At 44.3% G+C, this 24,904-nt stretch overlaps 1 protein-coding gene across 2 annotated transcripts in view; it reads left to right on the top strand.

Annotated features, from left to right (window-relative positions):
* CLPB (caseinolytic mitochondrial matrix peptidase chaperone subunit B) overlaps positions 1-24,904 on the top strand; it is a 180,875-nt gene that overhangs the window by 114,373 nt on the left and 41,598 nt on the right. For both annotated transcript variants that reach the window (XM_037840530.1, XM_037840531.1), the window contains exons 6-7: positions 5,554-5,651; positions 20,058-20,172. In XM_037840530.1, coding sequence (XP_037696458.1) covers positions 5,554-5,651; positions 20,058-20,172 — 213 coding nt within the window. The remainder of the gene's footprint in view (positions 1-5,553; positions 5,652-20,057; positions 20,173-24,904) is intronic.

Here is a 24,904-nt window from a genome sequence, read left to right as displayed (position 1 = left end):
TGCACGCCGTCCCTCAAGGGAAGCCCTGAGCCACTGGACCATGCAAGGGTGTTGCCAGCCTGCTGTAAAGATGGCTGAATGGGGCATGTTAATTTCCCCCTTTTTGCACAGCTCTGCCTTCCTAGCTCCAGGACAATTAGCTGTGAGTGCGCGAAAGGCTGTTGTCCATGCCTGATATTGTGGCGTGTGCACGGTGTTGCCAGAAACACTTCCTGTCACACTGGGTCCCTTGGCACGGCTCTGGTCCAGGACTCCGGCGCCGGGCGGGAGCATTCCCAGCCCGCTGGGAAGATGGCTGCAAGGGCGGTGGTTTTTTTTCCCTTTGGCTCACCTCTGCCCTCCTCGCTCCGAGACAACTACCAGTGTGTGCGTGAAAGGCTATCTTCCATGCCAGATATTGAGGCATTCACACAGCCCTTTCCTGCCGCGCTTCACTGTGTGGTTCTCGCTGCCGTATCTGCAGCCATTTGTGGTTTTTTTTAAAAGAAAAAACTAGTCCTCTTCCAAACACCAACCCATGGTTTCTGCACACCGCAACATGGCTGCTGGACATTTCAGCAGGCTCACTCACTCATTTCAGAACACAGACTCCCAGTTTCACCAAGTGCATGGTCCCTGTGGATTTAGCAGACCTTGTCCAGCTGGTGCATCACTGGAACTGGTGTTCTGGGTCACTTCCTGGCCTCTATCTAGTATTTTTCACAGAGGTGTATTTTCGCCATCTCTCCTAGCTGCCATCTTAGGTTCTCCCAGCACCTACTCTTAAAGATGGGAAGAGGAGCCTGCAAAAGAGACAGAGAAGGAATGGTCACAGGAGTGAGAGGAAAACCTGACAAGTGGTTTTATAGAACTCAAAGAAGAGAGGGCCAAAGTATTAGTTGCTACAGAAAAGTCAAGAAATATTAAAAAAAAAACAAACTATTCATTGGCTTTGCCAATCCCCTATCATCCTATATACAGGGTCCAGCAGATATAAAGGGCCCAGTAAATGCCAACAGAATTGAATGAAAGAAGGAGGCTCCAACTGAGCCTCTAAGGACTTACCCACTAGTTAGGAAGACCACAGACACCCTTCTTAGTAAGGAGTTTGCCTTTGTCCTATAGGCAACAAAAAGCCACTGAAGGGTTTTTCAGCAGGGGTATGTCATGGCTGCCTTAGTGGGAGGGTGGAGAATCGGAGTTAGGAAAATCTGGTCCAAGCATATAACTAACTTTGTGACGAGCTATTCATTTCTCTGAGCTCATTCCATATCTATAATATGGGAATTTTAATTCCTACCCCTCAGATCAGTTGTGAGGATCAAATAATATGGTATATATTAAGTACACAGCACAATGCCTGGCACATAGTAAGTGCTCAGCAAATAACAAGCAGGTATTATTATTACCATCATCATCATTATTAGCACTTTTGTCTGAGAACACCTTTGCATCCTCCAGCTCATATGTCCCTTCCCGTGGGAAGGCTTTCCCCAGGGAGTTAGTCACTATATACTATGTTCTCCCATGCACTCTGAGCTTACCTTTTTCTGAGCACTCATCACCTAGCTTTATAATTATTTGTGTCCTTGTTTCTCCTCTTTGATTAAGAACTCCTCAAGAGCAGATATTAATGAACCTTTTACACCTGACACATAAGTAGGTGCTTAGAAGTGTTGGTTAGAAGACTATTAAAGTGGTCTAGATGGAATACAGTGACAGCCTAAACTAAAGTCACTATAGTGAGAATGAAGAGGAAGTAGATTCATAGGTATTTAGGTGGCAGTCTAGTTGTTTGAGACAAGACTCAGGAAGATCAGGATCAGGGCAGGTGATGAGTTTTGTTTCAGGATATATTGAGTAACTGCTATTTGTGGGCAGTCAGATGATGATGTTCAGCTAGCAGATGGCTGCATATTACAGGTCAGGAGCACAGGAGGGCATGGGAAGGAGACAGGGATTTGGGAGTCATCAGTCCATAAGTGGTAAAAGAAACCATGGGAGTAGATGAAATTATCTCTGGAGCCAAAATAGAGGCCAAAGGCTGAACTAAGTGTAGCACCTACGCTTAACGGGCAGACAGATGAAGAGGGTTCTGCAAGAAACAAGAAATAGAGAAGTAGGAAGAAAACCTAGAGAGCATGATATAATAGAACTCAAAAGACGGAGTAGCCAGGTAATTGGCTGCTGGAAGAGGACAAGTAATATAAAAGAGAACTAATCACTGGCTTTGTCAGTTTGACAATCAATACATTGAAAAATCATTGAAGGCATTTTCCAGATCTTATTCAAGTGAAGAGAAGGGAGTGGAAGCCAGGTTGAGTGGGTTGAGAAGTAAATAGCTAAAGATCTCTAGCCAACCAGTGTAAACAACTCTCAAGGAATTTAGTGATAAAGTAAATAAATTTGAGGGGAAAGCAGACTTAAAGGAAAGTTTTTTAGCATGGAAAAAATTAAATGTATTTGAAGCAAGAGAAAAGAGCTACTGAAGAGAGATTGAAGATTCAGAAAAGAAAAGGGAACCTCAAATGGCAGGTGATATCACAGGATGTTGGAAAGCATGGGATCCAGAGCATCTGATGAGATGATACCATGAGGACTTCGCCTCACAGGGCAGTAGAGAAGGAGAAGGAGAGCAGCAGGAGGAAGGAAAGGGTCTGCATGGAGGAAAGTTATTTTACATTTACTTTGCCCCATGTTATGTCTTCCATAGCCCCATGAATTATTTCTTCAAGGTACTTATCAGGTTCTACCTTTACATTTATTTATATGATTTTATATGATTCTTTTGTCTACCTCCCCTCTAGACTGTGAACTCCATGAGGATGTCTTGTTCTCTCTTGGGCCCCAATGCCCAATGTAGGGCCCAGTATATGGTAGACACTTGATATATATTTGTTAAATGGCTGAAAATAATTTTAAAAAAACGTATAGCTTGCTTCAAAGGGCACTATCAATAAAGTGAAAAGACAACCCACAAAGTGGGGGGAAATATTTGAAAATCATATATCTGATAAGGATTTAGTATCCAGAAGATACGAAGAGCTCTTACAACTCAACAATAAAAAGACAGATAACCCAGTTTATAACTGGGCAAAGGGCTTGAATAGACATTTCTCCAAAGAAGATAATCAAATGGACAATAAGCATGTGAAAGGATGCTCAACATCATTGGTCATTAAGGAAATGCAAATCAAAACCACAATGAAATGTCTTTCACACCTGCTAGGATGACTAAAGTTAAAAAGACAGATAATAACAAGTATAGATGAGAATGTGGAGAAATTGGAACCCTCATCCACTACTGGTAGGAATGTAAAATGATATGGCCACTTTGGGAAAACAGTATAGCAGTTCCTCAAAAGGTTAAACATATGACCTAGCAAATCCACTCCTAGGTATATACTCAAGAGAAATAGAAACATATATCCATACATAACTTGTACATGAATATTCATAGCAGCATTATTCTTAATAGCCAAAAAGTAGAAATAACTCAAATGTCTATCAAGTGATAAGCAAATAAACAAACTTGTGGTGTAGCCATACCTGCTACAACATGGGTGAACATCAAAAACGTTATGCTAAGTGAAAGAAGCCAGACACAAAAGTCCACATATTGCATGATTCCATTTTTGTGAAATGGCTAAAATAGGTAACTATAGAAACTGAGAGTAGATTATTGATTGCCATGGGATGGGAGAAAGGGGAATGGGAAATGACTGATTATCAGTATGAGATTTCTTTTTGGAGTGATGAGTATGTTCTGGAATTAACATAGTAGTGATGGTTGTACAACCTTGTAAATATATTAAAAACCTCTGAGCTGTATACTTTAAAAGGCTGAATTTTATGGTTTGTGAATTGTATCTCAATAAAAAAAGTATATCAATATTGTGTACCAAATTTCTATTAGAAAATATGATTGTATATAAGATTAACTTTTCCTTATTGAGAATGAAAGTTTGCTTTGCCTGGCTTATACTTCCTACTTCCTACTGCCTCTTCCCCCTTCTCCTCTTCCCACACATATATAGAGATTTAGCCTCTTCCTCTGCTGCCCAGGGAGACAGCCACACGTAAATGCTTAAGGAATGTAAGTAACAAGTTTATAAGTTTTTTGAGAAGCAGAGACATTCAATAGGAACAATTTTATAACCTTGTGAAAATGTTTTCACAGACTGGGGTTGAGAAACACTGATTTCTGTTGTCCATCAACAAATGGTGATGGGGCACCCACTCGGCCAGTCCTGTGCTGACCCGGCCTCACATGTATATTTATTGTCTCCAGCCAGCCTAGGACATTCTTATGGCAGGAGCTGAGTCTTAACCCTTCTAGACAACACTTCCCTAGCAAGAAAGAAGCCCAAGGAATGCTGATTGACTATTACTTTAATGTTCTGTTTAATATATTTATTGAGGGTCTGCTGTGCACAAAGCACAGCTTTCTTCTTGTGTTTCTATCTTCTTGCCATGATAGCAGTGTCTTTGGGGCAGAGCAAGATCTGTTTTTTCTGTGTCCCCAGGCCCCAATTATTCAACATTTGCCAAATTGAATCAAATGGATGCTTTTTGAAGAGGAAAGCAAGGTGCTCAGACCTAGGCTTTGGGAAGGAGATTCTGACGTGGAGGAGGACCAGAGTAGCTTTTCCTCCATGACTTCAAAGCCTTGCACCAAGTAGACACTTTGTATAGGCTTATCACCTGCAGGCACTTAAGAGAGGGATGGTGGATACACGGCCTCTTCCTTTTATCATACTCAAAGTTCTTTGTCCTCAAATCACAGGAATTAATGATTGGAGGAAATGCCCCACCTCACCCCCACCACACACACACACTCTCTCTCCCTCTCTCCCTCTCTTCGTGTGTCTCTCTCTCTCTCTCTCTCTCTCTCTCTCTCACACACACACACACACACACGTACACACACACACACACACACACACACACACAGCTAGCATTATTAAGGGCACTGAACTGTGGGACTAGCAGATCCAGGTTACTGGTGATTCCCACACCCTTCTAGAGGACTCAACCTACTCTGGCAGGCAGGAAGTATCCAGAGGTAAAAGAGCATTAAAGGAGAAAAAGGAGCAAAAAGAAGGGACCTTTTCATTGTTATTTGGGATATTCTTTGGTTTAGAAAAGAACTGTTTTATATGACTTTGTGAATGAATGTTTATCTGTATGCAAATGTGTTTGAAAATTGGACATTCTAATGAATATATGTATAAATTTCTGTGTTCACATGTATTTGTGCTGGGTTATCTGTATGTATTTGTATATTTGCATGTATGTATAACACATCTATGTGTGTGTGTGTAGCATCTTTCCGAATGAGTATGTTTCTGCACATGTATGAACCCCAATATCCTGACCTCTGTGTCAGAGAGGACTAAGAACTCTCCTCCCAGAGTAGCTTGATGTGTTTTCTCATCATTCTGCAAACTCTTAAGTTTTTGTTGTTCTGTATTTTCATAGACTCTCACAGATTCCTCACACTGAAATTAGGGCCTACACCACCTCCAAGGTAATCACTCATGGAGCCTCTTACTATCCCTCTCTTTCTGCTAGGAGCCAACCCCCTGCAGAGGAATGAAATGGGACATACACCCTTGGATTATGCCAGAGAAGGGGAGGTGATGAAACTTCTAAGGACTTCTGAGGCCAAGGTAAGTCTCAGAGAAAGGAGGCAGCCTCTGTGTATCATTTAATCTTTCACTCATTAAATTATATCAGGCTCCACACCAAAAGGCCCCTTCTCCTTAGGTGATTATTGTCTATTCAAATACAAATCCAACCCCAGTCTTATCAAGAATAGCAAGTGCCTCTGTCATGACCAAGAAGAGGCCTGGCCCACTTCTAACTTCTGAGAATTAACCTTAGAACTCAGTTTTTGAGGTGATGGGCCTCCTAGCTCCTTCTCAGGAGAAGAGCTAGCCAGACACTATCTTTAGGCCAAGTGGTAGCTCCTCTAGGCCTCAAGTAGTCTACAGCCTCATCAAATTCTTTCTCTTCATCATTCCTCTAGAACCATTCTAGAATCAGTGCCTCCTCTACTCTACACATACCCAGTCTGGTCTAGGGTGTTAGCCAAAAAAAGACTCCATGTTAATTTGATTTTCCCAACCAAACTTTTAAACTCTCTGAAAACAGGGCTAAATCTTTTGCTACTCCCAGCCTCAGAGTTCTAACTTAGGAGATACTCAGCAGGATCCAGGAATTAGAATCATGAGTCTCAGAGCTGAGGGACCTTAGAAATGATTAAGTCCAGCAAGTAGAAAAATTACCATAATTAACAAAGAAGTTAGAGAAAAATCAAATGGTTCTGGTTGAAGAGGAGATAGACATAGCCCCGCCCACTTGGCCCATCCCTTCCATCCTGGAGCAGCCTCTTGGAGGCACTGCTATGGTGCATAATTTTTAAATCACTGAACCCTAGATCATCTGACTCATTTTACTGCTGAGGAAACTGGAGCCCAGAGATGGAATGTCATTTGCCTTTGGTCTCAGATTGACTTAATGTCCATACTGAAACTAATAGAGTTGTACACAGGGTCATATGGTAGGTTTAGTGGCAAGACTGGGACTGGAAAACCTGGTTTCTTATTCTCAGTCTTTTGCACTTTCTAGCTTCATGGAGTCCCTTGTCAGTGAATTGGCTAAAGTGCCTTGAGTTATTCAGTGTGGCAGGTCCCACCTAGTGGCAAATATTCTCTATGTCTTGAGTGAAAGCTCTCAGCTCACTGGACTGAGACAGAGAAGACATGGGTTCAGTGAAGTCCATTCACTGACTGGATGACTTCGGGCTAGCACCTCCCCTCATTGAACCTCAGTTTTCCTCTGTGAAATCAAAACATTGGACTAAATGGTTTCTAAGGTTTCATTCAGTATACAACTGTCTGTGTATCAGTCAGGATCAACCTGATTATGCTGTAATAACAACCCAAAATTTCAGCAATTTAAAACACAAAGGTTGATTTTTATCGTATGCTACATGTCCATCATGGATCAGCAGAGAGCTCTGCTCATCTCAGGTACTCAGGGACCCCAATTGACAGAGCAGCCACTGTCAGGATGTTGCTGCTTGCCTGTCAAAGGAAAAGGAGAATTCTCAGGAAGATCTTGCACCTGAAGTTAAATGCTCAGCCTAGAATTGGGACTATTTACTTCCACTCACAGTTCCTGGGCCAGAACTAATCCCATGTTCCCACCCAATCACAAGCAACCAAGAAGTGCCTAGAAGGGGGAGAACTGGAAATATTTGATAACCAGCATTAGCCATACAGAATTTGTCTCCCTGGGATCCTTAGTAACTGTCCTATACTAATTTCCTCCAGAGAAGGGGTGCTCCTTGGGGTGGAAAGTCTGTACAAAGGGAGGGATGGACTTTCCCTCTGTCCTTTCGGACCAGGAAAAGCTTACTAAATTTCAGAGGGAAAGTCCTTCCCTCCCTCTGAGCAGATTTTCCACCCCTAGAAGCAGCCCTGAAAGTTGGGTCAGATTCACCAAGTGCCTTAGGAAATCTCTAAGCACTGTTTTGAATAACCTCAAGGACTATATGCCCATCATTTCCCCTTTCAGGCCCAGTTTCTGTGCCCTGAAAGGCAAGTACTGACTGAGCCTTGGGCAAGAGTACCCATGGTTTGTCAGTTTGTATGACGTAGGGCAGGGGCCTGTCTGGTTGTGTGAAGCATGAGAACAGGCCTCTTAGTGCCAGCACAGGTGGAGGAGTTAGGGCTACCGAGGGACCCTTAACAAGATTTGGCTGCCCAAGACGTGGTTTGATATTGACCATATTAGTACAAGTCTAGTGTCCAGAGTGAACAAAGGTAGTAACTGTCCCCTGTGACAGTCAGACCCTGTCTGGACCACTGAAGGCAGTTACAGACATCACATTCTAAGTAGGACATTGAGCTCTTAGAATCCATGCAGAGGTGGTATTAAGGGTGACAAAAGGAACTAGAGCCCTGTGCAGTGAGAAAAAGCTGAAGGCAATATGAGCAACTGGCCTAGAGAGGAGATGCTGCATTTAGGCACAGGAATGGTTGTGTGTGAGGGGGCGAGATTTGTTCAGTGGTAAAGCTAGGACGGAGCCAGTCTTAGCAGGTAGTAGCTGCAGGGAGGAGCTCCCTAACAGAGCTGTCCCACAGAGGAGGGGCTGCCTTTAGAAAGTGTACAGACAAAGGCTAAAAGACTACTTATAGCCACCAGCACCCCCCACCCCACCCCCCAGAGATTTTGTAGCCTCTCAGCTGGAAGACCATTTCATTTGTTGTCACCTCTCTTCACTTGATCCTGTCATGCAGTCTGGACTTCATCATGAATATCTAACTGTCCACTGAACATGGGATTGCTCTGCTGTCCCGTCAGAATCTCCCCCGTGACCCACACCTCAGCTCTGTCCTTGTATGTGTCAGCAGCATTGTTGTTTCTTGGTTGCTCAATGTCTACTTGATCACGCATTCTTTCTTCTCAACTTTTTTTTTCTCCAAGCTACAAAAATCTACCTCTTCAAAGTTGTGAGGCAGAGTTTCATGGGAAGAACACTATTTTAGACCTGGGTTCTGTCTCCACTCTGCCAATAAGTAACAAGCAGCTGCCCCTCTGTATTCAAATCCTGCATCTGTGACATAATGACTTAGCCTGAATCTCATCTCCTGACTGTTTGTCTAGACCTAGGTTACTGCCACTCTGCTCTTATCTTGTACACCGTTTGTCCATCCAGCATCTCCCTGGCACCTAGCTCAGCCTTCACCCCTTCACCTGCCACTTTGTTGTCAAATGTCTTTTTATACTTACAAAAATCATATGTTCTCATCAAAAATTTGGAAAATAGAGAAAAGTATAATGAAGAAATTAAGTAATTCAGTATATATGTATTGATGACACTATGTGCCAGGCCCTGGGCTAGATGGGAGGAAGATAGATGAGTAAAAACATACAAGGAGCTCGTGGTCCAATTGGGAGACACACTGGTAAACTGTGACATGACTGAGTCATCAGTGGTGTGGCTGAGGTAACCTGGGACAGCCTGCTTGGAAGATCAAGGAAGGCTTCCTGGAAGAATTGACAACTAAGCTGAATCTCAGTAAAAAGGCATTTTAGTCCTATCACCTAGATAAAACCACTATTAATATTTTTAATTATAATAGTAGCTACCATTTATTGAGTATATCTAGGCATTGTGCCAGGTGCTCTAATATTTTTTTTTCTAATCTTGTAACAACTCTGTGAAGTAGCTATTATTAAAAAGAATACTGAAGCTGCAAGAGTGGTGACTTATATAAAATTGAGTTATTCTAAGAGACTGTTATCAGGATTTGAACCAGAGCTTTCCTCTATGGAACCATATTTCCCTTTTCTGGACCATCTTGATAGATACATACATACATACATACATACATACATAGATGGATAGATAGATGGATGGATGGATGGATGGATGGATAGATAGGCAGACAGACAGACCTTTTTTTTTTTTTTTAACCTGGTTGATATCCTAGTATATATACCACAGTTCTCAAACTGGCAGGCATGTTTTGTTTTGCTAACTTAGTTTTTCCAAATTTTGACTTCAGTGCCTTCAGCCAACAGGCCCTACCATTCCCTATTGTATTATATCCCGGCCTGTTAGATATTTATATTTCTTACTTGGCCCTAAAAGTATGTGAGTTATGAGCCTATGTTTATATGTGGAATCTGCTTTTTATACTTAGTATTATTTCTTGAGGATTTTCCTGTTTTAAAATTATCTGTAAGTGTGATGTATTTCATTCTCCCTTTTAGAATTTTGTCACTTGCCCTAAGAACTTCTGTCAGACTGAAATGTCCTAAATAATTTTTCTCCTTGCTGGTTGTATTCATCTCTCACTTCCCTGTGTGCTATTGCCTCCATAGGCCCTTGGCCCACCCTCCACCCCACCCCCAGAATGTCCAGTGGATGAGGCCCAGCCACTGTGGGAAAGGCAGGTGCTCTCACATACAGTATCCATAGGCTGCTTGTGCCTGAAGAGGGGTCCACCCAGAATTGAGGTGTGGATCACCTCCAGGCAGAACAAGCAGGGTAGGCTTCATAGAGGAAGTAGCCTGTGATCACAATTTGAAGAATTTCAGTAGATGGGGAGTTTAATACTTAAAGCTTAGACCATTTTCATGTCATAACTAAGAGGTGAAGGAGAGGTAGAAATATATCTCTGTGCACATGATGGCAGATAAAACAAAAATATAGGGAGCTAGTCCATGATGAATATTCAGCTGAGGGGGACATGTTGGTGCCAGCTCGCATCTCCACTCTCAGATCCTCACTCCACCGAGACTCACGGGGAATTTATTGCTCATTTTAATCATACCCAGAGAATGAATTGGCAGGGATATTAGGCAGATAGGCCTATCACATATATTTTATTTGCATATCCAGTGACAGAATCACAAGCACATTTCCTATCTCTGTATTTTTTCATTTGCTGCAGAGATAGCTGGGGATGAGATGTTCCCTTGAGCCCTCATTCCAGGCTGAGAGCCTGGGTGCTCCCCTCAGAGGGAGGGGTGAGATATGCAGAGGGTAAGAGGGTTATGCTTTTCATTTCTTAAAGACAGACCCCTTCTGCTGTCTTGCTCAGCCTCTTTGCTGCTGTGCATCCCCATTACAAGTTCCAGCTTGCTGTGTGCCCGGCCCTGTAGGGAAAATAGCACTACTTGACCTTAATCATAGGCTTACTACAGGCCATACACCATGCAGAATGCTTTATGGGGACCAGCTCATTCTGTCTCTTTTTTTAACCTTAAAAGAAAAAAATTGGTTGAAATATACTTGTATAAAGTGAGCATATCATATACAGCTCACTGTATTTTCACAAGCTAAACACACCTGATAAAGAAATAGAATATTGTAAGTATTCAGAGGCCCACCTCATGTTCCCTTCCAGTCAATACCCATCCCCCAAGGGTAAGCATTATTATCCTGATTTTTTTTTTACTCTTTATTTTTATATAATTTCAAGAATATCCTAAAAAACCCTTCACCCAGATTCCAGAAATGTTAACATTTTACCACCTTTGCTTTATCATTTAGATAGATAGATAAAGATATAACTTTTTTTAATCATTTAAGAGTAAGGTACATACATGATATAACCCTTTGCCTCTGAATATTTATACGTATCTCCTAAAAAACCAGGACATTGTCTTACATAACCTCAGTACAATTATAAAAAAAAATCAGGGCATTAATGTTGCTATTAGCTTATCTACAGCTATTATTCAGATTTTGCCAGTTGCTGCAATAATTTCCTTTACAGGAAAAGAAAATTCTGAATCCCAAGCTGCTTTCAGTTGTCGTGTCTCTTTAGTCTCCTTTAATCTGTTACAGTTCGTCAGTCTTTCCTGTCTTTCATGACCTTGACATTTTAATGAGTACAGGCCTACAGAAGACATCCCTCAATTTGGATTCACCTAATGTTTTCTTATGACTTGACTCAAAACAGGAACACCCCAGAAATGAGTTTGTATTTTTCTCAGTACATCGTATCAGGGGACATATGGTATCAATTTGTCCCATAACTGGTGTTTTTAACTCTGATCACTTGGTTATGTTGGTGTCTGCCACATTTCTCCACTATCATTTTCCCTTTGTAATTAATGAGTATCTTATTAATAACATGGTCTTATTTACATGAAACCATGTAAATATCTTGTTACTACTCAAACTTTCACTCACTAATTTTAGCATTCATTGATGGTTCTTACCTGAATTGGGACCAGTTATTTTAATCTTCGCAACCCTATGAACCTGACTATATTATGATTCCCATTGTAGAGAGACTAAATAAATTAAAGCAAGGTTCCACTGGTAGCAAGTAAAAGAGACTAAACACTAACCCCACAGTCTGACTCCAGAGCCAGCTTACACTTTTCACCACAGTGATACTCACTCTCTATGGAAATAAGAAAAGACCTGCTCCCTGCCTTCAGGAAGTTCAGTCTATTTAGGGAGATGAGATGAGAAAACACAAATTCATAATATCCCTACTATGGCATTGGGCTACTGGTTCAGGGATAAAGGGACACCCTAATGAATGATAGGATAGAACAATGGCATTGGTTCTAAACATATAAACATGTAAACATTTTCTAAACTACAGATGAGGCCAGGAAGAATAGAAGTCAATGTGTGGGAGCTATTTGAGAAAAAGCTCTTAGAAGTATGGCTTAAATGAAAATTCAGTTAGGATCCTGAGTGCTCACTATGTAGCAGGCTCAGTGCTGGGCTCAAGTAGACAGTAGTCACCAACAGCATTACCAGCCCAACCTCTTGGGACAGGTAGACATTAACCCAATGACTCCCAGATAAATATACCATGTATAGCTATAAAGGACAGGTGGATGGAGCTAGGAGAGCTTACAAAATGGTCCTAGACCTGGCCAGGGTGGTCAGAGAAGACTCCCTGAGAAGGTGATGATTGAACTGAAAGCTCAGGGATGAGGAAGAGTTGAACTCCAGGGAGGGAAAAGCTTTGCACACAAAGTTACTAGCATGCACCAAGGCCCTATGGCATTAGGGAGCTCAGAAAGAGAGCCAGTATGGCTAGAACTAGCAGAGCAAGAGGGACAACAAGGTGAGATAAGGCTGAAGTTTTGTCTGTAAGAGCAGTGAGAAGTCATAAATTGTTTTGAGCAGATAGGTGATGAAATATGAATTTTGAAACAGTCGCTCTGACTACTGTGTGGGGAAAAGAGTATTTAGAGTAGTCAAGAGGTCTGCTTTAGTCCAGGCATGCAATGATGGTAGCTAATTACTAAGGTGGTGATGGTGAAGGAGGAGGATATGCAGAAAAATGGAATGTGAAAGATGTTCAGGAGATAAAATTGATGGGATTTGGTGATAAATTGGATGAGGGCTGGGGGAAAGAGATGTCACCGGTGACTTCTACATTTTTGACCTGTGCAAATGGACAGATGATGTTACTATTCACTTGGAGAGGCAGAGTGGAGAGAGTGTATGTGTTCAAGGTAGTGGGTACTGCATAAGCAAAGGTGCAGAGGCAGGAATGAAAACATGCAAGAGATGGATAGGAGACTCTGCAAATTTGGCTGCTATTTTCAACAGATAGTGAAAATCCCAGGAGCCAGTTAAGCCCCTTGCTGGCTAGCTCATGTGGACCAGATTCCCTTAGAAATGCAGTCAGTCTGGTTCAAGCTGAATTTTTTTTATTTCTGGGTCTAATTCTCTTGGATCTTGCTGCCTGTCAACCGTCTCCCTCACCTGTGCTCCCAGACCTTCCTGTCATTCTTAGATATTATCTAAAAGGTGGTCATCTTTCTTCTTCCTTATCCCCACATTTTCTTATCTGCCCCCTTACGGAATCAACTGTCTCCATTGTGCCTCTAGAACCTCAGTAAATGACAAACAAAATCACCCCCTCCTCACCCTGTTACCAGACATTCTCACCTCCAACCTCAGCTGAAACCTGGTCTTCCCCCACTACCCCCACTTACCCCACTTCCTCTGCAGCCTCTCCAGTGCTGGCTGCATGTTCTCCCACACTCCCAAGTCTGCATCCTTCTTCCCCACTGCTGCTTTTCAAACATCATCTCCATTCAAATAAAACCTCGACTCCTTAACATTGGTTCTCCTGCCTTCTGCTCTTCCTAGTCACTGTCACTTATACCTGATAACTTGTCCCTTGTGTCATCTTCTCTACCCCAAATCCTGGCCTTCATCCTGGGGGCCTTCAGTTACTCACATGCTCACTTGTTATCACCTGGTCACTCTGAAAGCTTAAAATTCAGTGATCTCACCCTCTGATGATAACTTTCCATCAAATCAGCTTGCTCACTCCCCAATTCCTCCTAAACCCCTTCTTCCATCTCACTGAGCACTCCAATCCTTAATCCTTTTATCAGCCCCCTCCTGTCTCCTTTCCATTCTAACTGAGAAGCCTTGCCCCTCTAGCTTCTCTCATCAGTCTTGTCTCTGGATCAACCCAGCTATTTGCAGTGGAGTGACATGATCAAATTTACATGTTAAAAATATTGCTCTGGCAGCAAAAGGAGGATGGATTGGAAGAGAAGAGAATGGAATCCGGGATGCTGGCCGAGTAGTTACCAAGTCTGATGGGGTTGATGCCTGCTCTGCACCCAGCCTTCCCTACGGGGATGTATACTTTATATCTAGTTCAAGAGACTTTCAAGTCCCTTGGGTGCCTTTTATCCCGTTTCCTCTTCCCATCTCTTCTGTATCTCCTGACCACTATGACAAATACCACATGCTGGTTGGCTTAACAGGAATTTATTGTCTCATAATTTCAGAGGCTAAAAGTCCAAAATCAAAGCATGGGCAAGACCACGTTTTGTCCCCAAAGTCTGTAGCATTCTGGTGCTGGCTTGCCACAAGCCTTAGGGTTCCTTGGCTTGCATCTCTGCCTTCCATCCTGTGGTAATGTCCTTGGTCTCCTCCTGTGTGGTTTTCTCTGACTTTTTTTTTTTTTTTTTTTAAATTTTTATTTTTAAATACTTTCAAACTTACAGGATAGTTAAAAAAAATAATACAAACTCCATACTCAGAATTCCAGCATACCCCTGGCCCTCCTGCTCTAAAACCCAGATCCACCAATTTTAACATTTTGCCACATTTGCCATATCATTCTATATCTATCTGCCTGTCAGTCCATTTTCTGAACACTTGAGTGTAGGTTGTATACACATGCTCCTTGAACATTTATTACTGCCATGTACATTTCCTATGAACAAAGATATTTACTTATGTAACCATCTTAAGTGCAGTAATCAAGTTCAAGAAATTTAACATTGATATAAAGCTTACAGTCTATATTCCAATTTTTTCATGGGTCTCAGTAATGTTCCTTTGAGCCTTTTCTCCTCCCTTGTTAGATCCCATCCAGGATAATATTTCTTTTTTTTTTTTTTTTTTTTTTAATGTGGGAACATATGTACATAAACTTACCCATCTCAACCTCTCCCAAGCATACTTTTCATTGGGATTAATCACATTCACAGTCTGTGGTACCCTCACTACCTTCCGTTACTAAAACTTTCCCAGCTGCCCAAATGGAATCCCTACACCCATATGCATTAACTCCCCATTGCCCCTGCCCTCCGCCCCTGACACCTGTATTGTAAGTTCTAAGCTTGCATGTTCTCCAGGATTTTCTTTGTAATTACCATGGGGCTTAAATTTAACCTTCTAAATCTATAACACTCTTGTTTGCTTTGATACCAACTTAACTTTAATAGTATACATAAACTGTGTTCCTGTACCTCAAGCCCACGCACTCACGCCTCCCACCGTTTCTCCACCTTCATGTAGTTCTTGTCTCAATTGCATAATAAGTCCAAAACCATTGATTTATCATTACATTTTATGCGTTTTTCTTTTATATCATGTAGGAAGTCAGAAGTGGAGTTATCTGATTTCTTTTTATGAGGCCTTTAGTAAAATAGAGTAAGGCCACCCTGATTCAGTTACGTCACACCCTAACTAAAAATAACATCTCCATTTATGGGTTCACACCCCACAGGGATGTGGATTAATATTAAAAACATATCTTATGTCAGAATATATAATTCAGTCTATTCCATGCACCACTCTGGGTTTTCTCTATCACCCTCCTTAATTTCATCTGTTATCTCTTGGTCTCCTTTGTTGACTTCCCCACCCAGTCCTCTCTGTCATCCCCAACATGTTAGAAGCCCTGACTGTGAAGTGAGTTAGGGAGTCAGGAGTACAGGTCATATCTGAGTCTGTTTTTGAGCTACGGGATGAACTCTGTGGGCAGGTGATGGAAAACTGCACCTTGCTGTCTCTTTTCTCCCTCCCTCCATAACTGTCCCATTCTTGTCCAAGGTCTCATCTGCCTACTTCCCACTCCCACCTCTGTCCCAGCTGCCCTTTCAGTGAACATACTGCCAGGTTCAGTGTCAGACCTGTCCCCTCAGGGATGCCCAACATAGGGATGCCTGCCATTCCCCTTCTCCCTGGAACCCTCCCCCACAGAGCCACTCAGTCCAGCCACCCAACTCTGAGTGAGCCTTGCTAGGCTTCGCTTCAGCCTCCCAGCCCTTTCCTGTAAATGCACTCACAGCCAGGAGGGGTGCCATATTAAATCAAGACTGATGGAAACCAGTGGCCGTGATTATCCAGCTGAGATGCAGCATGGGGAGCTGGTCATTGCTGGCTCCAAGTAAGGGCTTCTGAAGCTAATTGGATGTGGCTTTTATTAAGATGATCACTCCCCGACTCCTGTTCTCCTGGGTTGTGCCTTCCTAGTTCCTCTCTTCCTGGTGCTTTCTGCTTCTGCAGGCTGGGTCATCTGCCCTATCTTCTTCTCTGGTGGAACCCTTTCTGAGCAGGGCTTTCACCGCAGTTCCTTTAGCCTTCCTCCCCATCGCCTCCAAGAGCTAGGAGCAATAGAAGCCTCCATTTATGGAGCCCTTACCAATTGCCTTCTCCCATCCTTCTTTCTCCTCTCCTCCAGATAGACTATATGGAGACCAAACATTTTCCTTCTCTAGGTCCCTCCACTGGCTAGCCTTTCACAAGGCTGGGCTCATGGCTCATGTCTTAAAATTCATTCATTCATTCAGCACATTTTTTTAGAACAAACTCTGTGCTAAGCATTGGGGAAAGAGCATGAAGCAGTAACTTTCTGCCTGGTTTAATCCCAGTGTCTTGTACATTTTATCAAGAATTTGGATCCATTTTCAGAGGTTTTCTGAATAGGCATAGGTGTTTGGGGCTCCAGATGCAAGTATTTAGGGGAGAATCAGGATGTGCTCAGAGATTTAAGACTATAGTTTGAACCTTTTCCAGAACCATATAGAAAACTCCTGAGAAACCAGCCAGGTCATGGTATAACCTTTCCCTTACCCACACCCGCATAGAAGTCAAGGACTCTTTCCCCTTGCCCAAGAAAATAAGAAGACTAAGACAACCCCAAATCATGACACTGAAGAAGACTTAAAGGACATGTTTACCCTGGAGAGGACTTAGAGAAGCCACAATGGTGTACCCAACTCAACAAAGTGGAGAGAAAAGTCATGTTAGGCTTTGCAGGGACAAAGGAAAAAGATACATTCAATGAGGCCCCATAGACCAATGAATGGAAAATACCTAGAGGTGGAATTCTCTACCATGCACAGAAAACTGACAGCCAGAGGTGCTGCTTCAGGTAGTAGAATCCCTAGAGCCCCATTAGTGTTGAGGCTGTACACTGCAGACCTAGGGTTCCCAGAGGAGGGAGCCTCAAGAGCCACTTCTGGGGCAGTGGGGGAACCCAAGTGGAACTGGGTGTTGGCTTCTGCTTGAACTGGAGCAACTCTTCTTTTTATCTCTGGAACTCCATTCAAGATTAAATTGGTTAAAAGGAGTGTGGTACCAAAAGAATAAAAAGGTACTGAGTTAAATAATCTATCAGAATCCAGTGAAGGAAAAGGGAACTAACATTTATCAGAGGCCTAATAAGGATCAGGTACTGTGCTAGCAACTTGAGTTGCTCAGACTACCATTTATTAAACATACATACATTCGCTATGTGCCAGAGACTCTGCTAAGTATTTTATATACATTATCTCATTTAATCCTCACAAGGATCCCATGTGAGATGAAGAAACTAAGATTCAAGGAGGTCAATTAAATTACCGCAGGTCACCTAGCTAGTAGTGGATGAGATGAGGTTAGAGCTCAGACCTGTCTGGAGTAAAGCTCTTCTTCTGCCACACCACCTTGCCTTGCTATGAGCCAAAATAGGAGCCAAACTTCAGATGGAGGATGACTACAATAATTAAATGAGATACTCTGGATAACATGCTGATTGTAGTGCCTGGCACACAACAGCTATTCCACAGATGGCAGCATGTGTGGACTCCTTCTGAGCCATGCCCTGTGCATGGTGCTGGAGCTATGGAGATGAATACAACATGGTCTTTGTAACTAAGGACCTCATGGTTGAGGAAGGAGAGACCAATAGGAGTTAAGTAAGTGCAGCAGAGATCCCAGGGGCAAGGGGCAAGTATGAAGCTTTATGAAAGGCTTGTTAGACAATATGGCATTTAAGCTGAGATCAACAGGGCACCTGAAGGTAAGGGGAAGCAGTGTGGAGGGGCAGCAGTGAGAGCAAGGGCCCAGAAGCAGGAATACTCTGTGACCCATCACTGAGGGGAAGTGAGTAAACCAAACCACAAATCCTGGGAAGCCTACTTCCATCCATCCTTCAAGCTCCTTCCCAGCCAGGTGACTGGCCAGCACTGTGCGTCTGAGCTGTGTGCATCTCACCATCTTAGCCCTCCAGCCCATTGGACCCAAGTGCTGAGCGAGGCTGGATGGGCAGAGAGGAGGGGGAGGCAGATAGATGGCTGGAGTCTTCAGAGCCAGATGATGTATGTGGTGCCTAAGGGAACTGCACAGTGACACTCTGGATTCCAACTGGCAAGAGTGGCTCCACTGGGATTGGCACCGAATTATTGCTCCATATGAAACCCCAGACTGATAGGAGCTTTCAGTTATAGACTGATAGCAACAGCCAAAATTGGATTGTTTGCTATTTATTTTTTTTTAACTTCTGTCAAGGTCACTACCATAACAGGAAAACACTGCCTGAACAGCAGGTATTTTTCATCCACTCTGCCCGCAAGAGCAATCTGCAGCCACAACTTCTGTGACAAGGCTTTGCCTTGGCAGCTCTTTCTAGAATGATGTCAGTGTTTTTGGGGTCTTAGCGGAAAGGATCCTCCTTAAGACCCAGTCTTTCCTTCCCACTCCAATATCTACTTTCTTCCTGCTAGCCCCTGGCCTCCTTCAGTTCTTTATCAGGCCCACACACTCACCCCTCCCACCTGTTCTCCACATAGTCCCACAGCTCCCACCTAGCCCAGTCCTCCCACTTCTTCAAGCCTCTTGTCTCCCAGAAAGCCTCCCCCAAAATGTTCCACATTTTATTTATCCTTTCTGTCTCTGAACTCTCCTACACCGCCCAATATAGCTGTTAATTCCCTCCTCTGTGTGTGTCATCAAATTCAGTTTTACAAACATTCAGCAGTGCCTCCACTGTGCCAGGACCCATGCTGGAAGCTGCAGTGAATGAAAGGTTGTGCCTTCCTTCAGAGAGCTCATAATTGATTTAAGGGACAGATGCACAAATATGCAACAAGCTGGTTTTCAAGTAGTGTTTTAGTGCTAGAGATAGGCAGTCATGCTTTGGAACCATGAGGAGAGACTGGTTGGTTCCACCTGAGAAGTATTTGTTTACAGGTTCTGCCTCCCCTGCCTGATTTTGAGCTCCCTGAGGGCAAGACCTGGCTCTCCTTTCTTCTCCCTTGCAACGTGACTAAGCTCAGGCCTCTTCCTTGTGCTTTTTCTGGAGTGGGTTAAGCCCAGGGTCGGAAACACGCTAGGCACTCAGCAGAAGACAGGACACAGTCCTCTTCTTTACCCCTACCACTAATCACCCTTTCATCATGGCCATGCCCAGGGCAAGACCTGCAGCAATTGCTGACTAATTGTGCATTTATTTGAAATGAAGAAATATTGAAGTGGAAGGTGTTCATAGCCCCAGTTTGGAAATGAAAAAGGGTTTCAAAAGGATAAGAGGAAAGGGAAAGAAATTTATATTTAATAAGTACTTACTGCATGCCAGACATGATACTGAGCATGTTATATACATCATCTTATTTAATCCCCAATTTACAGATGAGAAAACTGAGGTGAGGTAACTTGCTCCAAATGATAAACACATCTTATAAATGATAAAGCTGAGATTTGAACCCAGGTCTTCCCTCAATCTCCAGAGCCAAGGGTCAATCTACTAGCAGTCCTTATTTTACGGGCAGCTAAGCAGGGTGAGCCGGAACCCCTGAGTGGTGGCCACCTGGAGTGAGGAGATGATGTGAGGGCCAGGACAAAGGGAGAGTGGAATGGACTGGGCCAGTCCTGGTGGTCATGATCCAGAGCTATGCAGCAGAACCCCCAGAGACCCAGACCTGTGGTTTTGCCCCTGGTTTGGGATGAAACTGGAGTCCTACAGTACCTGGTCCCTTGAGCCATGTTCCCTCTCTCCCCACAGTATCAGGAGAAGCAACGGAAACGAGAGGCTGAAGAACGGCGCCGCTTCCCCCTGGAGCAGCGGCTGAAAGAGCACATCATTGGCCAGGAGAATGCCATCGCCACAGTGGGTGCTGGTGAGTATGCAGGATGCTGGCAAAAAGGGCAGGACAGCCTATTGCCTTAGGATCTGCTGCAATGAAGTGTATAGCCCACTGTCACCGAACTGGAGAGAGGTGGTTAATAACATCTGTTGATTACTTTCTATATGCCAGGCATTGTGTCAGCAACCCTATGAGGTCAATACCATTAAATCCCCATTTTACAGAGGAGGAAGCTGAGAGAGCATTTAAATAATTTGCTCAAGGCTGCTTTTCTGTGCTTAGACTTTAGTCCTGAACTTCATCTGATTCACTGCCCCCACTCTCCACTTTTGAGATGGGAAAACTAAAACCCAGAGAAGGGCAGGAGCTTGCCAGTGGTCACCAGCAAAATAGCACCTGATCTAATCCTAGAACTCATGCCTTCTGTCTTCCAGCCCAGGACTTTTCCATGACTTCAGTATGGTTTGTCGGTAGTTGGTCCAAATTTAGGCAAACATTCTGAGCAACTCAGGTGCCTTCTTCTCCACTATTGAAGCTCTTATGTCCCAAACATTGACCCCTGGGAGGCAGACTGCCCTCTAGCGTAACCCCTAATTTAATGACCTTCCTGCCCCTGCAGACTCCACCGAACTAATACATAAAGCTAGGGATCTGCTGAAGGCAATGGCCTCACCTTTGTTCTCTGATTCAGGTGCATGTCTCTCTGAGAGTGTCTTCAGACAGGTTAGGGAAGGAAAGAGGCACCTTATGCCATCCTTAGGCAAAGGGATATCCTCCAGGTGGTTCTCAGAGCATGATCCCCCAGACCAGCAACATCAACAGCCTTTGGGAACTTGTTAGAAATGCAGAATCGCAGGCCTTGTCCCATAACTAAGGAAACAGAAACTCTGTTTCTGTTTTAACAAGCCCTCCAGGCAATTGTGATGCTCAGCTAAAGTTTAAAAACCACTGCCCTGAGGGTCTGTCAGTCCCACCTCTTCTCTCCGAGCTTCTAGTCCCACTAAATGTGGTCTAGCAACTGCCAAGGACAACACCAGATTCAGCTGCAGATACGAGGAGCCAGGAGCCGTCAGACTGAAATTGTGGCTGCCCCTCTGGGACTTTCTGAGGCATATTGTCAGCCCTAGGATAGCAGTTAGAGGAATAATTGAAAAATGAAGGTAGCTGCACCTGTGACACAGCAGGCCCAGCCTGAACTCCATCGTTCTCACACACCAGTGGGACTCATGTGGGTGGAGTGACCCTCATCAGGGCCTGACCCCATCAGCAGATAAAAGGAGCCCATAGACCAGAGCTGCCTCACCAGCTAGAGATCAGAAAGCTGCCGGCACACACAGGAGCTGGGGAAAGCTTTTTTGAATATACAAGGCTCCACTGCTCAGGCCACACCAGGCTGCCCCTACTCCTTTGCCAAGGCCTGGTCTGAGGTGGAGTGAGGGAAGACTCTGGGAATGCTCATAGGTTGAAGAGAGAGGGTATAGCCAATGGGAGAGACAGATTACCTGAGTGGAGGTCTAAGAGTGTGTCTGTTGCTGGAGTTTCATGTCCACGTGGGCCGTTACAGTGTTTTCCCTCAGGTTGTTACCCAGCCCTCTCCTAGAAGGCTACCTGCCTGCTCCGCCTGACCTCCTACTTCTCACCAGCTCCTCAAACCCATAAGATATGAAGCTCCCTAGAAGTAGGGGCCAGGGAAAGCATTAAGATGGAAAGAATTAGACCAATCTGGGCTCAAATAACAGGCCTGCCACTTACCAGCTATACGGCTTCAGACTAGTCACTTAGCTTTTTTGAGCATCAGTTGCCTCACCTGTGGGTGGCGAGCCAATTCCGATACTGAATATAAAGCTCATGCTTTTTCTAGTATGTGCCAGACAGCAATGAATAAAACCTAGTCTCTGTCCTTGAGATGCTCACAACCTAGGGTTAAGCACTGTGCTCCTTAGGTCAAGCCACAGTTATTTTCTTCAAACATCAACTGATCCTTAATCCTAGCCCCAGACTCACCTCTTCCCATACTCCTACTCTGAATGCACCCTTCATCCTGTCTATCCTTGATGTTGATCAGGAGCAACTGTAGATGATTCAGCTCCCCACCTCCCAAGAGCTGTTAGAGTATCTGCCTTAAGTCCTTCCCTCTACCCAAAGCTTCCCTTCTTTCACCTGAACTCTGCCTCAGGCCAGAGGTAAAATAGCTGCCCAGGAACGCCCTACTCTTTGTCCTGTGGCATGTAGGTTGACCTTGCTATGGCTTAGTGAAAGACAGGGAGGCCATGGTGTCTTGGGTTATGGGGTTAGTACTTTATCACCTCAATTTGTAAGGTGGTAACTGTGTGCCTGCCTTGCTGAGAAATCTTGCTGCAGGGATCACACTGATAATGTTCAGAACCGTGTTCAGTCCCTGTGACCAGCTCCAAGAGGTGTATGGACCCAAATATCAGAGAATAAGGCAGCCTAGTGGTTGCAGCTATCAACCCAGGTGAAGCATAAGGCACTCTCTAGGGCCAGAATGTGTGGTAGACAAAGCAGCACCTAATACCTCACGACCTCAAAACTGAAGCAGGTACAGGAAAGTGAGGCTGATATAGAGTAGGCCCAGCCTCCGAGTCCTCTAGGCTAGTGTCAGATGTGTGCTAGGGACTGGCTGGGTGGAGCCTGGCACCCCATGGGTACCATGAGGATGGGTAGCCAGAGAAGTGCCGCAGAATGAATTGATTTGATAAATGGCCATTTATTACCCTCACGAATTGGCTGAAACCAATTTCGGTCACATCAACCCTTGGTAAGTGCTGGGATATTGATTTGTGCAAAGTAATACAGTGAATTTATCAGTGTGATCCCCAGCTGCAGGGCTTCTCAGCAAGGTTGGCGCATAGATACTGCCTCACAAATAGAGGAGACAAAGCACCAGCCCCACAGCCCAGGCCCCCATGGCTTCTCTGTTCTTCCTAGGGTCACTGGAGCCTAAGCAGGACCAACCTACATACCACAAATTGGAACCTTGGCCTCAAATGTGAGGCTCTCCTTCCAGAATCCAGAACTGCTACTGGTCATGGGGAGGGGGAGGATGCTTAACTTGTCAGGGAGACCTTAGCAGCCTCTAGGCCCCACCATCCCAGAAAGGCAATGAGCTATCCAACAGCACATTCAAAACTAGACTCCTCCCCTGGCTTCAAACTTGCCCTCCTCCTATGTTTTTAACTCAGTAAAGGGCACTTCAGTTCACTGGTCTCCTAATTAGAAACTTAGCCCATCAAGAATCAAGTTCTCCCATTCTAGTTCTCAAATGATTCTCAAACCTGGCCTCTGTTCTCTGTTCCTAATACTGCTGCCGTGGCTCTAGACGCCACCATCTCCTGTCTGGAGCACAGTGGTGGTCTCCTCACTGGTCTCCCTGCCTCTTTTCCTTCCTCTGTAATCAGTTCTCTTCACCAGCTGGAAGAGAACTCTAACAATGTCGCACCCCTGTTTAAATCTCTTAGTGGTCCTTTCTTCCCTCAGCCTAGTACACAAGGCCCACCCAAGCCGCTGCTCCACCGTCATCCACTGCCCCTCCCCCCCCCGCCCCTGCTTTGCTCTGCACACACCAGCAACACTGGGATGTTTCTGCTTCCTTACACTCACTATTTGTTGATTTCCTGCCTGCCTTTTGTGATACCGTCCTCTCTGCTTGGAATTTCTTTCCTTTTGGCCCTTCTCGTACCCCACCCTGCCTATCTCCACAATCCTGGCTAGTTTTTAAATAGCTTGACTCAGTTCAGGAACAATAGATTGCAGGCGCCTTGAGAGCAGAGACCATGGCATAATTATTTTGTTGTTCCAATTCTTGGCATAGCTCCCTATTCAAAGTAGATGCTTAGTACAGTTTGTTGAATTAATCTGGTATGACCCCTTGTCCATCTCTATGATATGCATGAGGAAAGAAGAGAAGCTATAGATCCTTCCCTCTACAAGTTCACAATCATACTAGGAATATTACCGTACTGACGTAGTTAATTAATATAACCATAATCCTTGACCTTTGACTTCTTGGACAGACAGGTCATTCCCCAGACCTTCTCCAGGAAACCCAGCTTAGTGGCTTCCCTAGAGCTCCTTCTGAATAGGGACCTGTCCCTGATACCCCTTCCACCTGGTCCCCATTGGTTTTCTGAAGCCAGGCACTCCCTCAGGGAAACTGCCACCTTGACTGCTCTTTGATGCTGGGGTCTGGCCTGAACTATGGAATCTCAGCATCAGCCATTTGCTACACAGTTGGCACAACATCCTGCCTCGGGCTTCACTTCCCTCTTCAATGAGTCTAAAAACAAAATCTTCTACTCGAGCCCTGCACCTTTCTGGACCCCTTCTGATTGGAGAAACATGTCCGGGTCATCCCTGAGTTGTGGCGTGGTAGTGATTAACTCATGAAACTGCTTGCAGTTCTACCCATGCACAGTGCCATTTCAGGCTACCCTGTCTTTGCTCCTGCTCTTCTTACTGCCTGGACTGCCCTGCACTTCCACTTTTCCTGCCAAGACACTTGGCATCTAGGCCTTCTCCAGGAAGCTGCCCCTAGTCCTCCACCTGGATTCAGGATCCTTTCTCTGGGCTTCTGACAAACACCTTTTGTCACTTCACTTAGCGCTTAGTAGCTAACATATTTGTGTGTCTTTCTCCTTCCAAAGGTCAGGAACTACCTCTCATTCAGCTGTTTCCCCAGGGTTGGACACACAGGTGTGTCCCATTTTGACATTCTGCCTTTCCTCAGGACAGATTCTCATCTCGG

Source organism: Choloepus didactylus, chromosome 6, assembly GCF_015220235.1.
Source record: "Choloepus didactylus isolate mChoDid1 chromosome 6, mChoDid1.pri, whole genome shotgun sequence".
Taxonomy (NCBI): Eukaryota; Metazoa; Chordata; class Mammalia; order Pilosa; family Megalonychidae; genus Choloepus; species Choloepus didactylus.
This window is presented reverse-complemented; position numbering and strand designations above follow the sequence as displayed.